The following is a 15069-nucleotide window of genomic DNA, read 5'->3' as shown; positions in this document are numbered from 1 at the left end:
TTCCGCGATACACAGTGTTGTACCCTTGTAACGATTGGATGATAACGTAAGTACACGTGGTTCAGCTGGGTAAATTGTGGCCGACGGGTTAGCTGAATGGAAAATGCGCGTTTATAAAGCCTTCTTGCCATTGCCTTCCGATCTACCGATCGGTTTGCGCGATTTGCATAGTCGTCGTCCTCCTCCCACTGCGCCGACTGGAGATTTCGATCCTCTATCTTTGCTTGCGATCGGGTGAGTTCGGAGCTCTGGGAGTGGTGGCGGATTAGGGCTTCGTGCCATTCGATTCGAAGAGCATCGACCATGCCTTCGGTGCTCGGAGAAACCCTCGACCCACGAACGGCTTTCCCCTCGTCTTCCGCCTCGCTTACCTCCTTCTATGGCAAATCCAGATTCAATCGTCTTCAACAGAAGCGTCACAAGTCGAATAGTCGTGGTGATCTTAGCTAACATTTGCTTTTCGTGGGGTGTTATCTCACCTCGGTCGAATTAGGTTTCCTTCTCGATTTCGATTTCCTTCGTCTCCGTATTTTCTTGTTTCCCCCTTCGTCGCTTGAGGTATTTGGTGCTGTTGTCACTGCTGGTGCTTAAAGAAACGTGACAGAGGTATTTCCTTTACTTCTTAATTTTTTATTCTATGAATCATTGTTTAATGAGTATCAAGTTTTTAGGTTTACTTGTGTTTCTATGCGATGTTCTTTTTGTTCTGTATGACTGGGATTTTTCCCTCTCGAGGATGCGTGGCTATGTAATCGCTGTTAACTGGAAACCAGATTTGTCATTCAGAACTCAGTAGGTGGTAAATATGCTCTGATGTCACGTATTTAGTTAGGTTCTACAACTGAACAGTTAGCAGGTCTTGGGTAGTCTAGATTAATGGTCAAGAAAATAGGACTGATAATCCCGTTGCGGTTTTCCATGGATGTAAATGATAATTGCAACAGGAAAAATGAAATCGTTCTGCAAGATGATCTTTATGCAACCCTCGTATCTGCTATTTGCAGATTCGGTTAATTGGGATTTCTTTTCTTTGTCTGAATTATATAAACTAAAACATGAATGACATAGCTATGTAATTGTTGTGAATTGAAAACAAGATTAGTCAGTCAATACTTAGTACTTAGTAATATGCTCTGATGGCATATGTTAGGTTTTACAACTAGGAAGTTTGCAGATCTAGGGGATACCTATATCCCTTGTGCATCAAAAGTTTTTTTATGTTATTTCACCACTTTAAAATTTTCAATGTCTTGTAAGATGTATTGTCTTATAACAATCCCCTTTGTTGAAACATCATTTTTATAATTATGCAATAGAAATTATCTATTGCAATGCCCTTTCTTTTTTTTTTTTTACTTCTACTTCTGATAGCATATCATTGATACAACTGATTGTTTCAAGCAAAAACCTCTTTTACAGGATCATAATTGATGGCCAGTTGTCAGTCTTGTGAAAAGATTACTTCCAGAGATTTTGGAATTGATCCATCCTTCTGCACTCCTAACTTTAGAGAATCATTGGTGAAGCATAAATGTAGTACTCCTGCCATCATTGAAAATATTGTGAAGAATGTAGCCTTGGAGGATCTTGACATTTTATCTATTAACGAGAAAGACGAACCTACAAATGGAGAAGTTGGACGAGTTTTAAGTGGAATCCTTCATGTTGGTGATTCATATAAGGGGGTATGTGATTGTGATCCTGCTACAGATAAGGATTCTTATAAGGGGGTATGCGGCCATGTTAGTAAAATTGACATAACTTTTATGGATGACAATGAATGGGAGGATTTTGATAAACATACTTCTATACACATGTCGGAACATCCACAATCACCGCTTTCCCAGGATGCAATAGAACCACCAAGTAAAATAATGGATGCCGAGAGCTCTGAAAAACCTGTAAGTTCCTTTCGTTGCAAATTAATGCATCTATCTGCTCTTTCAAACATGCTACAAAGAGATGTTACACTACATTGTTGCTTATAATGTTCAGAAAAATCATGGTCCAGATGTTTCTGTAGTTTTCGACCTCATCCTTGCATTGACAGTTGCTTTAAAAAACCTCTACATACATCACTTATACGGCAGCTTATGCTTATGCAGTGAGGGACTGCACATCCACTTATGCCCAACAAAGGATGATAGAGGTTAAACCAATCACACGTTGTAGAGTCCAGACCATATGTTGGAAGTTAATATTGACCAAACTTGTTTTTCCAAATAATCAAACAAGAAGCATGCTATATGTATTGCTTAGGCCAACATGTAAGTTCTTTGTTATACAGATTGTTCTGTTGGTTAACATGCACTAATATTTGCTATGTTTTTTTTAAATTATATGTACTACTTGAACTAATACACAAAATATATATTTAAAATTATGGATTCAAAAGGATGGTTAATTTTATCATTAAGTGATAGAAGCAAATTCTTGTTTATATTGGTTGCTTATATTGATTTATTTTAATATTATATGGTAGATACAAACTCATTTTCCTTGACATGTCATATAGATTATTGTCAATATAACTAACGATCTTATTTGAAGAAATATCAACCACATATTCACCAGCACATGCTTCTACATTCCTATATGTATTGTACAGTGACTGGATCCCATATAACCTCCATATGCTTCATGGAACCTTCATGTTGATGGAAGTTTGAATGGAACTGAAGGGAGAATGTTTATGTTTGTTTGATAAAAATTTATGTATGTCAGCTAATTTAACGTTTCAAAGTTGACTTGTTGGATTGTCTGGTTTATTTGTAATTTCCACTGTAATTTTTTTATCGGACTCATTGTCCGATATAATGTTTCAGTGCTTGCTTAATGCTTATGAGTTTTTCAGATTGTTTAAGTTCTTGTTGGAGTGGTACTTAGTTTAAGGTATACCTTAAATTGATTAAACTTGGCTTCACGGAGTTGGGTCGGAGTAGGAATTTAGCTCTATATTCATTGAGAAATTTGATTTACATTGACCGTCCTGTATCACAAGGCCGCTCAATTTATCAAACGGTAAATTTTATTCAAGGAAGAATATTTGATGCAAATAGCTTTACCATAGTTAAATCGTATAAATGGCACTTATTGGTTTATCCAGTGTACTACAAAGCTTATCTCGGCCATGAAAGGAACCCGTGAGCAACTAGGCATGCAGCCAAATAAAAAATTGAGTGTTAAGTGGGCACCAGATGTCTATGATCCACCAGTTACATCTGAATCCCACACCGTGAAGGGGCATCGTCGCTGTTACAGGATTGTAAAGAAAGAACCTCGTAAGCAAAAGCACAGCAAAAACAAGTCCTACAAAGGCAGCAGCTGTGACAGGAAGTCTCTCTCACGGAAGAGCATGGGCAACATCGACTGTAGGATGATGATGTCATGGCCTAAAACCCTGATGCACAAATCATTTTTAGCATTCATAGTATCCTAACATGAATAAACGTCTGATTTATGGTTGCCTTTATTATTTCAGGTTAGCAGCACTCCGGGAAAGAAGTGCTTGCCAATCAAATGTGGAAATCCCGGGCTACTCCAATTTGACAGATACGAAATGTGGAAATAGCGTCGATGGCGAGTCTGCTGCTGCTGCCGCCGTGCAAATCTCAGTTGCCAAGGCCAGCAAAGTACCATGAAAGGAGCAGCTACAAGAAGTTCTTCCCGAGTAATATTTTTGTGCAGTTTTGGTTTTGCATATGATCCTTTCTGAGTTTTGTATGTATGCCTCAAATATGTTCCATTGTTCAACTGCCCTTGACTGTTTGTTTTTTTAAACTACATTGTCTTTGTTCATGCGATGAACTAAAGCGGTAAGTTCTGTTATGGATTGTTAATTTCGTGATCGATCAATGTTTGCAAAAAATCTGCTATTAATAAATTTACGTGTTTCCAAATTGGTGTTGAAACTCGGCCTGGTTTCACTAATTGTGTCAGGAAACTCAGATCTAACCAGAGATTTAACCATTCTATCCCTCGCCTCATGCCGATAAGCAACCAATCTTCCAGTGTAATTCATGAAAAAGCATCCTAACCGATGCCTCTTGATCTTCCAATTGATCATCGAATTTTAATCAGTAGTTTATCAAAATTTTAATCATCGAATTTTATTCAGTAGTTTATCAAAATTTTAATCAGTAAACAGTGAAGGATACTCTTTTCTTCTGTAAAAAGATGGAATCTATCATCTTAGCGATCTCACACGGTCGATCGATTTCATGACTTCTGTAGTCTGTTCTGTCGTAACCAACTCAGCTATGTCCAGGGACAACAGTGAAAGATACTTCAATTTTAGGTATGAGAATCCCAAATTTTAATCACATTAACATCGAATAACACCTACAATTGAAACATAATCACGCTGTTTAATTTTGTATTTTTGTTTATGCACGCATTCAATCTAATTAATCTGCTTAATTTGTACACGTAGAGTCGTAGACATACACATAGAATACACGTACGTAGACAGATTGCAACAGTAGTAATTAATTAGATCAGATCCTAACTAGGAAGATGCTGAGCTCGGGGCCATGGTTGCCGTCGGGATTGAGCATGTAGAACGTCTCGGAGTCCTTGTTGCCTACCACCCTGTCGAAGTGGGCCCGCATGTACGTCATCTCCCCCTCCACCGGATCGGCCATGTCGTCCGGCAGCACGCCGGCGCCCATCGACACGGTGTACAGCATCTGCATGACCTCAAGGTCCCTCTCCGACGCCTCCCTTCTCACCGCGTACCCGATGTTCCTCCCGTTCACGAACGCCGTCCACACCGGCTCCTCCAGCAGCTGCTTCCTCTTCTCCTCCGCCGGCGCCGCCTTCTTCTCGCACTCCAGTGCGATGCGCAGGTGGTCCGCCCCCATCTCCTGCATGAACTTCCCGGTGGGCACCGCCAGCTCCAGCAGCAGGATGGGGATGCTGCGGGGGCTCTCCTGGATCGCCAGGCTGATCCGCGACTTGCGGTGGCCGAAGAGGGTGCCAGCGGTGCGGACGGCGCCGCTGATGTGGCCGTCGGCGGCGGTGCGGCTGCCGCGGGCGAGGCCGCCGCCGCCGGCGGCGCCCGGGAGGCGGCAGGCCGCGGGGATGAGGATGGGGAAGGAGCGGAAGAGGGAGCGGACGGCGCGGAAGGACAGCTTGGCGTTGGGCTTCTTCTTCTTGGGCTGGGCGAGGGTGATGGTGGGGCGGGGCGAGGAGGGGCAGTCCCCGGAGGTGGACTCGGGGCCGACGGCGGGGCTGGCCATGGCGCCGCGCAGCGTCTGGTCTTTGGAGTTTGGAGAGGCGGCCGTGAGTTGGATGGGTTTATGAAACGAAGAGGTATGGAATGCACGACCATCATTGCGATTTTGACTCTGAATTTCTTTTAATTGTTTTCTTCTTCTTTTTTTGGTATTAACATTGAATCGGGTATAAAATACTTGTTATGTTCTTCTTTCTTTTGATTTGTTTAAAAAATAAATAGTTAAATCAAAATTGAGTGGAATAAGTACAAAATTGATCTAACAAAATAACAAGTAGGGATCAATCAAATGGAGCTAACAAGGATCATGAATGAAAGGAAGTGTCTGGAAGATGGTAAAAAATGAAATGGATTTCTTAGGTAATGATGGTTCAAATCTAATGACACATCACATTAGTTTGAAAATTTTATGATGATAAATCGTCCAAATTCATTTGTACTTTTTAATTTATTTTTATAACTGATTAAAAATTTCTATGAAACGAATTGATCATATTAGGATTAGTCAAAAATGAAATAGAAAAAAATAAAGAATAGAAGTCAATTTACAGGGATTCAAGCTCTTCTCAATTGATTTTTGAAATCAATAAAAAAACTGCATTTGTATGAACTCATCGTTATTTAATATTGTTACACTAATGAATATGTTTATTTATAAATGGTTGAATGAGTAGGCCGACTACTAGTTTGTTAATAGCAATAAGGCATTAGTCATGCAAGTTCCTGCTCGAAAATAATAACAATAAAAAATGATGAGTGGGGAGCCACGTCCCCTGGTGTTGAACAAATCCACTCTGCGTGGAGCACATGTTCAGATTCTACATTTACTGGGAAAAGTAGTTGTTTAAAATTACAGTAAATTGGGTTTAACATTTAGAATGCTAAAGAGTAGATATAATGAAAATACTGATATCGTGTCTTGACTTTTAAAAAAGAATAAAAATTGGATTTGTTTGATTATTGTCTCATGTTATTTTGAGTTTAAAGCACAAGATTTTACAGAACACTTGGATCTTCCATCCTCACCAATTCACTGGTACAAATTTCTTCTCAAAATGAATAAATTTCAAGAAGAAAGTAACAGGCCGAACCTAAATAGACAAAAGCAAATTTGAGTACGTGTGACATAAATTTAAGGAAGAGATTTGTGACTGTTTGGAGACGAAGTTATAAAACTAATAATCACTATTGATGAAAGAATTGATTAAAAGTTTAGGCAGGGTCTAACTCCAATTTGAATTAGAACTCAAAATAGCAAAGATATGAAAAAGCATGTGCCCCACATAATCATAATCATCCATAGCTATCAGATCTTACGCCAACAAACAACCTTGAAATATAGACAGATGAGGTTTCCTAAAGGTACATACATATCTCAAGTCTGAACGAACAATAGTAAGAATAAAGAAGACACCAGCATTCACCACCTCAGCAGGCCATTTCAAGTTGGTTCTTCCACAGCATTTTGTTCAAGGAAAATATACAAACAACCTCGCGCCGGGAGGTAGAAACTATTATCTCAACCATAGGTTTCTCTTGTGCTTACTGAAAATAACAAACTCACGGATCCAAGCTAAGAATGACGATACAACATTAAGGAGGTAGTCAACATCATGAGTGCACCACCTATTAAGCCTTTCGCTATCCAGATTTTAGCTGACTTGAAGTACGAATGAAGGCCAAATGTGGCCGTGAACAAAACATGAACCATGTGTTTTCACACCAGCTTTCGACAACTGACTTTTGCAAACATACAAATGTGGGTAGATGATTCAATCAAAAAGTTAACCCAGATGCAAACTTTAGCTGGAGCCATAGGTTCTGCAGTTGGTCTCAAACTTTATGCAAATGGATTTTTGTCAACAGGCGCACCATGGCCTTGGGGAGTAAAATTTCTGCACATGTTAGTCCCCATTATCATAATGAAGAATATTCTGACCATAGTTTGTATTACAAAATGATAAGCACAACTTACACGTAATGCGTGCTCTGTCCCTGCGTAGGTACTCCTTGCACCTCCCCTGAACATTAATAAAATGGAATATGGACGATGGATACAGTAAAAAAAATGGTACAGTAAAAACAACCATCTTTAAATTACCATCAGGGAGGGAAGAAATAAATGTGGTGGCAGCATTCTGGGGATACCATGGCTGAGTTGCACCAGCAAAGTAGTCATTAGTCAACTGTGTGCTTGGCAGTGCAGCTTCAAAAGAACTCATATCCAGGAACTATGAAATCAAGTTAGCAAATCAAATTGACATCTTGTAAAGGTCTTGGAACACTAAAGACCACACGATAAAAGGCTTTAGATAGCTTTCAGAACTGCATTAGCAAACGGCCTATAAAATGGATAACAGGAACTCAGGAATATTACACTGGTATGACGAAACTCAAGACCAATAACAGGTGAAATAAGATGGCACTAACTCAAGCTGTCAACCATTATGATAATAGGTTCACCTAACTGGAACACTAGCACTGTAACTTTGAAAGTTATAAAGCCCCTAACTTCACAGAATTTGACAAATTATGCATAATACAGCCACTTCTATTATTCAGTAAGTGAACTACATAAATAAATAATGACTTTCTTAATGTGGTTGCAAGTGATTAGAAAAATCCCAAATGATGCTATCAGCAGATTTAACAGAAAAGTATTATCCCAATCAAGGAATGAGCTTTGAGGTTTAATGTTTCCATGAAAATGCGGAGCTGAAAATTGCACCACTGTTAAGCTAAATGAGATGGTTAATGATCTACCTTCAGAACCAGTTACAGACGGAGGGATTACCCTCTGTTAATGCATGTTAAAAATTTGTCATTCAGCAGAGGTTAGTGGTCTATAACTATGCTATCACATACATAAATTGAATAAATAAAACATTTTGCCGCTATATCGAAGAGAAAAAATTTAGAAAAGGAACATACTGTATTCATGGAATCCATGTGTGCTTCATATGGTAGATCAAAAGGATTTGTTGACTTTTGAGCTATAGAGACTCCTCCCTGTCAGGTAAGGATAGAACTTCATTTTATCAAACAAGATATAATTTCATCTAGCATAGTGATGACTTATACATGGCTCCTGCAAAGAACATGTTTTCCTTATATAGCATACACAAGTAAATTTATTTAATTACTCAACATTGAATAGCCTATCTATGACTGTACCAAATTTGACTGAAATCACTGTTACATTTATATAGTTGTGAAACATAGTGCTGGTTACTCCTAAATAGGTTAAATATCGTTATATCACACTTCTGATGGATTGACAATTAACCAGTATTTTCCAGTTTCACAAGTACCCTCCCAAAAAGGAAAAGAAAACATAACTTATTGCTAAAAAATTCCAGAATCTAGATGGAACCCATGTGTTGCAGAAAGAGGCTCACCAGGTTACATCTATAGATAGTGCCTGATACTAGGCAGAGTAAGTTTTAAGCAATTGTTTTCTCATTTTGTTTTCCATTTTTAAAGTTAAAAAGAATCTAGCATGCTCTCTGCTGAGGTCTAAGGTCGCTACCACATTCACAGACAAGTTGCCCGCATATAAACCCTGATGACCAATAAGCCTGTTGACTATATAAATTCTAGTGTTCAATTGAATAAACCATGAGTTTGATTTTTAATCAAGGATTTTGTGTATATGCTCCCATCCAAACTGTAAAACTTGTGTAAGTTAGTTAAAATGAGTAATTTAAACTCAGTATAGTATTCAATTAACATTATTCCACTTAGGCATTTTGCAGCTACACTGAGTAATATTCCACTTGGGCATTAGAATTGAGGGATGGGATGTGATATTATTCAGTTTAGCAGCAAACTGCCCAAGTGGAATAATGAATACTATAGTGAGATAAAGCAAATATCTAGTCTAGTGATCCTTTGACAATATTTGATAGGTGAATAACTACATTCAACATAAATCAGAGAGCTAGAAAAAGGTTTAGAAATTACTACATACCATAAAGGGTTTGACCATTGGAGAAAAAGTTAGCTCAGCAACACCACCCATTGTCTGACCAAAACCAGGAGTTACAGCATTTATGGCAGAGTTTTGAAACCCATCGTTATTGTTCTGCAAAACAATTTTAAAATCAAGAAACCTTAAAGAAGGTAGCAGATACAACCATTAGGAAAAAGCATGGTATCACCTCTGAAACAGTCTGTTTTACATGAAGATCATGCAGTGCAGACTCAGATGCAAAAATCCATGGTCTACCATTCAGATGTAGACCATGAGCAGATGTCTCAGCTAACTTCTCACTTGAAGGATCAAATGCATTCCACAACTGAATAAGAAAAATGAAAAAAAATAATGGAAGAAAAGAAACTAAACAAAAATGAAATCTAAAATCATGATTCTAGGTCCGTGGAACTGGTCATGCAAAATTTTCTGGAATCAAACTCTAACTCAGAGGAGAGATAGCTTATTCCTAACAAAAATTAAAAACTGTGTATAAGTATCCTACCAGCGAGTCATTTTGCTGAGGCAGTTGTGCGTGCCCCTTTAGATCTAACTGCCATTGATTGAGCGCTACTGGTAAAACTCCAGAATCCATTGATTTTTGATCTGGGAATGAGTCTGAGTTGTTCTGTAGAGATGTCGATATACCTACACTCCCCTGAAAAGCACTTCCAGAAAGGTCCGAAGTAGGTATGCCTGGATTCAGTGAAGAATCAACCTTCACATGGTGAGGTAAGTCAAATGTAGCCCATCCTTCATTTTGAGTGGTCGAAACTTCTGCTGATTTATGCTCGATATGGATTGTGGATGAGTACTGACTATTGAAGTTGTCAAACAAATCTACCGGAGATGAAGTCCCTAACTGTTGTCCAAATGTTGAACCCATACGATCCTTGTGTGCAGTATGAACAGAAGCAAATGACTGCATAGAAGAAGCCGGTGTATTCACTGGTTGGGCTCCACTAGAGTAAACAGATTCCAAGACAACATTTACTGCTGATGGAGGTTGTTTACTGAAGTCGGCAAACAAATCTACAGATGGAACTGAAGCCTTCGGTTGTTGCATCAATGATGAACTAAATGCATCATTGCCCCCAGGAAAAGAACCAGATGATTGTGTGGAAGAAGCAAGGGAAGATGATTTGGCATGATGCGTTTCATTTGGAAGCACAGGTTTCACAGCAACATCCCTTGAACTCATGGAACCAAAGGTACCAGCAGATAAAGTTCTCTGATCAAGCAAGAAAATAATCACACTTGTAAATGATATGTCTGAAAAATCCACACCAAACAACAAAGAGGATATTACAATCTTGTTAAAGTAGGATCACGATGTTTGGGACATGACAGGAATAGGGTACCACATGGACATTATGGGATTCTATAGTACACTAAAGTGAAAGGATCACAAACCTTGGGAGACGAGACCTTATCTAGATCCCTTTTGACAATAGATTCTGTACGTTGATTCAGTGTTTGTGGCCTCACATCTTCAATGGCATCCCTTGTTTGGCGTAAAGTGGGGCTGCAGTACCCAATTTCCTGAGAAATTTGAGACTGGCCATCATATCTAAATGTATCACCTGCACTAGACACTGAGAAGTCTGACATTCTTGACCCAGAACTTTCATTGGCAAATCTATCTTCATATGCTTGCATATCTAAACGACCCGGACTATATATGGAACTATCCATTTTTACATCATAATGCCCTTTTTCTGATCCTGGTTTCCTGTTCAATGTGCAAAATTGCTTTCCATATCGCCTTTCCTCATACTGATAGTCATAAGGAGGACTCTGAGAAAAAGAATGGTAAGAGCTGGCTCTTCTCTGCTCGGGTTCATGATTCTTAAAGCTCTGTTCAAGCCATCAATAAAGCAAAGGTTGAGTATAGAGCATAGGCCAGGTGGCCCAAATCTGAAAGAATAGCTCTTCAATGCATGAAGATTATATAACCTCCATTTCTCTTGGTGGCTTGCCTGACGACTTCAGCCCAGCATACTTCTTATCTATGTAAACGTCTTTTATAAATTCTCTAACTTTCTCTGGATTACTGCAACATGAACATCATAGATTAAGAACAAAATTTAATGAGAAACTATTACATCGTAATTCAAGTAAGCAGTGACTCAGAGAGTACGAGTTTTACCTGCTATTTGGAAATCTCATCCTTTGCATATCCCAGTTTGTCAAAAAAATTTCTCTTGCAAGCTGAAAAACCATTGTTGGTTTATGGTGATATAACCTATATCCTTGAATAAAAAAATATGCAATTTGCATTACCTGATTGCCACCTTTTTGAAGAGCCTCCACCTCTTGTGTAGTAAATTTTGCCATGGAAACCGACTTCACCCGGTGGGTGAATTCACGGCTGTAATGTGAACAAATTATATTAAAGTTAGTTGTCATAATCCCAAACAACTACAAAGGCATCTCTTATTGCCTTAATACAAGCATTCCAAGTTTTAAGATGATGCAATCTAGAAGTAAGTCAGTAGACCATGTTCATTGGCTTAAGTATTGATATCAAGTTATCAACAACTACATCCAATGGATCACCTTGAAATTTTTGAGGTTACTGCTAATTTTAGCACAAAGAAAGCAGTCTCTAAATACAGAAGATAACAAAAATATGCAGTTCGGAGGACTTCTTTGATGAGGCTACAAAAAACTGTGTTTGGGACAATTAGCTTAAACAAAAACTAGAAAAAGTGAAGAATGGATGAAAGTATTGGTTCAACTAAGCAGTATATATGAACTAACTACAAGTAGGTATAGCAACTAGATGGATACCACATCCCAAATTTCTAGTACAACCAATTACTAACATTATGGAAAGGCATTGCAGACAAGCAACTATCTGGTCGAAAATCTGTTGTTATCATCACCATATTTACCGCATGTCATTTCCCAAGGTAGGGTGTAAGCTCAAAACAGATTGGAGAAAAGTGGATGCCACAAATAAAGAAGCAAAAGCTGACTTCATCAGGTAAAAAGCAGAATTTCAGATGCAAGGCATGCGGAACAAGATCAGTAGGCCCTCCTGCGGTAAAATACTGACATGGACAAAGACAAAACATAGACTGTCAGCTGGTAGGAACAAAGCCATCTTTAGTAGGAGCTCTTACGCATTGCCTTCTTTGTCATAATTTTTTCATGGCTTAAAAAACTGTTATGTGCTGTTTAGCAAGGACAAGGATCTCAATCTGCTGACCAACTGGAACACAAAACTGGTTGGGGTATTAGCACAATTACGGATCTTCTTTGTGAGTTTCTCCTCATCCAGAATGAGTGGAGATGACCTTCTTCATCCTACAGTGATGAAGCAAAACACATTGAGATTGGAAGCTTCTTTCTCCAACAACAATGGATATGAGGCTTCCTCCAGCGACAATTGTTCTTCCTAGGTTTCTTAGTGAAACAGAATTAGAATCTTCTTCAGTTCTTCCTCTTGTTTGTTCTTCCTCCCGCTCCCCCTCCACTTCTTCCAAGCACAAGATCCCTCGGCCCCTTCTATTATTGTTGTTTTTGTTGTTATGGCCCAACATATTGCTAAACCTACAAACATGACACTGACACATCTTGTTTTGGCTGGTAATAATTCTCTCAAGTTCAAGAATAAGTATAACTTAACTATTAACGCATTGTATTATTTATTTTTCCTATTCACTCAATTTGAACGATCTTTGTCTGAATGATTTAGATTGATAGTATTAGTAAGGTTTAGGCAAAGCCAGGTAGCTACATTCTCATAACAATTACATAATAAACTATTAAAAGCTTTCAAAAATCATAATAACACGACCACAAAATAACTTTGATGGTCCGTTAAATGGATCTTCATGAATAAAACAAAGGTCCTAGCCACTTTTTAATATTGAAGAAAAAAAGATAAAAATTGGAAACTATCTTTCTCAACAAATCATCTGAAAATTTTCAGAGAAACACAACCATGTAACTTTGCAGGAAAAAAAAAGAAGACGAAATAATAGGGAAACGCAAGTACTCACTGAATCCCGCTGCATGGTGTGCATACAAAGGTCCAAAAGTTCGTGCAAACATATTGCGGCCCCTGGGTTGATTAGGAACAAAGGGATTAAGGCTTCTATCAGCAAGGTTCTAGAATGCTGCTATGGAAAAATTCAAGTACCCAACACGGCCAGCAACAAACACAACAGACGGAGAAAATATGCACTTTAAAACTAATGAAGCAAAAAAAATTTACCAGACTATTACAGTTAATGCATTTTCTGTTCGGCGGGAGCTTCATAAGACCTCTAATAATCTTCTCATTCCGCTCCTCCTCTTTTTTGCTGCTCATCTTCCCAGGAATACGTAAAGAAATAGATCCAACAAACAGCAATATGCAGATGCAGAAAACCTAAAAAATAACCCAATCAACGCCTAGACAAATTGGTTCTCGATTCCAGATTCCGGTGAAAAACGAATCACGGTGCAATCGCTTTGAACAGAGGATCCAAGGAGAAAACTAGCAGCTTCCAGTCGCAGCACACAAAGTACATCAAACCCAGAAAACAAGGAACCGCCGAGGACCGAAACCCTAGATTTCGCCCGGTAGCAGACCAGAACCACGAAGCTGCCTAACAAGTTCCCCTGCGTAAAAATGTGCTTAGGGTTACGGAAATGTGGGAGGAAGGGAACGAGATGGCGCATCGGACGAGCCGAGTAGGAATTTATATTTCTTTATCAAGTTATTATAAATCAAGGCGTTTTAATGATATATGTAAAATAGATATGTTATATTAAAAATAGTTTAATGGTCATATTAAAAAAAACATAGATTAAATATTTAAAAATAATTATTCATTTATATTAGATAAATGTTACATATGTAATGCACAAATTAATTTTTAGAACTCATGCATAAAAATTAATTTAATAAGTTAATATTGCCTTTTTCATTTATTAAATAATCACTAAAATTGTATAATGAGACTACTTAGTTCAATTAAACAACACCCTTCATTTATGAAGAAATTTTCATAGAAATCTTTCATTGGCCATCAAAGTCAACATCTTAGATTTATATCTCACTGAAAAAAATACTTTACAATATGCCATAATTAAAAATTAATTCATAAATATCTCATCAACAATAAAAATACTTAATAGACTATTTGGCGAAGTTCGCTATTACATAATCAATCCCAAAACTATATAGGAGAAGATAAATCAAAAAATTATAATTGATCATGACGAAGAAAAATATTATCTCGACTTTATCGAGATTCGATCTTTGTTTACTTCAACAAAACTGCTCCGTCGTAACCAACTCAATTATATCCTAAGAGTCACCTTGCCACTACGCCATAGAACGGGACAGGGATGCTCATTCATTCTCTTCTGTAAAGAGGTGAAATCCACCACCTTAACGGCCCTACACGATCGACTCCACGATCATCTGTAAAGAGGTAAATTGAAAAATTACAATTGACCACGACGGAAGAAGATATTGCTCGACTTTGTCAGGATTTGAACCCTTGTCCTCTTCTGTAAGTCTACTCCGTCGTAATCAACTCAACTATGTCCCGAGAGCATTCATTCTTTTTTCTGCAAAAAAGATAGAATCCGCCATTTTAGCGGCCCCACACGATCATTTGTAAGGAGGTAAATTGAAAAACTGCAGTTGATCACGACGCAAAAGGGTATTACCTGGCTTCGTCAAGATTCGAACCCTTGCTCTCAAGTCTATTACATCGTAACCAACTCAGCTATGCCTCGAAGGCGCATTCATTCTCATTTTTAGTCACCTCATGAGAGAAAAGGAGCGTAAACTCTATTGCAATTGTGGTGAAATTGTGGCAGTACAATGGTGGATGAAAATAGACAAATTCAGGGG

At 38.3% G+C, this 15069-nt stretch overlaps 3 protein-coding genes across 4 annotated transcripts; 1 reads left to right on the top strand and 2 right to left on the bottom strand.

Annotated features, from left to right (window-relative positions):
• The first annotated feature begins 160 nt into the window (after positions 1 to 160).
• Positions 161 to 3855, top strand: LOC141824402 (uncharacterized). The gene is made up of 4 exons (XM_074711686.1): positions 161 to 606; positions 1420 to 1901; positions 3107 to 3384; positions 3482 to 3855. The coding sequence occupies exons 2-4, from the start codon at positions 1431 to 1433 to the stop codon at positions 3639 to 3641; spliced, it is 909 nt and encodes a 302-aa protein (XP_074567787.1). The 5' UTR covers positions 161 to 606; positions 1420 to 1430; the 3' UTR covers positions 3642 to 3855.
• Positions 3856 to 4496: 641 nt separating this feature from the next.
• On the bottom strand, positions 4497 to 6256 carry LOC141823150 (protein MIZU-KUSSEI 1-like). Its single transcript, XM_074710410.1, has 2 exons — positions 6237 to 6256; positions 4497 to 5376 (listed from the first exon to the last, which is right to left on the bottom strand). The coding sequence occupies exons 1-2, from the start codon at positions 6254 to 6256 to the stop codon at positions 4497 to 4499; spliced, it is 900 nt and encodes a 299-aa protein (XP_074566511.1).
• Positions 6257 to 6778: 522 nt separating this feature from the next.
• LOC141825592 (putative ADP-ribosylation factor GTPase-activating protein AGD14) lies at positions 6779 to 13879 on the bottom strand. Of its 2 annotated transcripts, none has more exons than XM_074712974.1 (13): positions 13435 to 13879; positions 13220 to 13281; positions 11493 to 11580; positions 11359 to 11420; positions 11166 to 11262; positions 10623 to 11066; positions 9715 to 10440; positions 9397 to 9534; positions 9207 to 9320; positions 8168 to 8245; positions 7338 to 7467; positions 7212 to 7257; positions 6779 to 7131 (listed from the first exon to the last, which is right to left on the bottom strand). In XM_074712974.1, the coding sequence occupies exons 1-13, from the start codon at positions 13528 to 13530 to the stop codon at positions 7077 to 7079; spliced, it is 2136 nt and encodes a 711-aa protein (XP_074569075.1). In that variant the 5' UTR covers positions 13531 to 13879; the 3' UTR covers positions 6779 to 7076. The 2 variants fall into 2 exon arrangements, with proteins under 2 accessions (XP_074569075.1, XP_074569076.1); XM_074712975.1 differs by having other exon boundaries at positions 13446 to 13529.
• Positions 13880 to 15069: the final 1190 nt, after the last annotated feature.

This window comes from Curcuma longa, chromosome 3, assembly GCF_044706935.1.
Source record: "Curcuma longa cultivar G26 ecotype Majalengka, Jawa Barat chromosome 3, ITB_CL_G26_1.1, whole genome shotgun sequence".
Lineage (NCBI taxonomy): Eukaryota > Viridiplantae > Streptophyta > Magnoliopsida > Zingiberales > Zingiberaceae > Curcuma > Curcuma longa.
The sequence above is the reverse complement of the archived record's forward strand: the minus strand, read 5'-3'. Positions and strand labels throughout refer to the sequence as shown.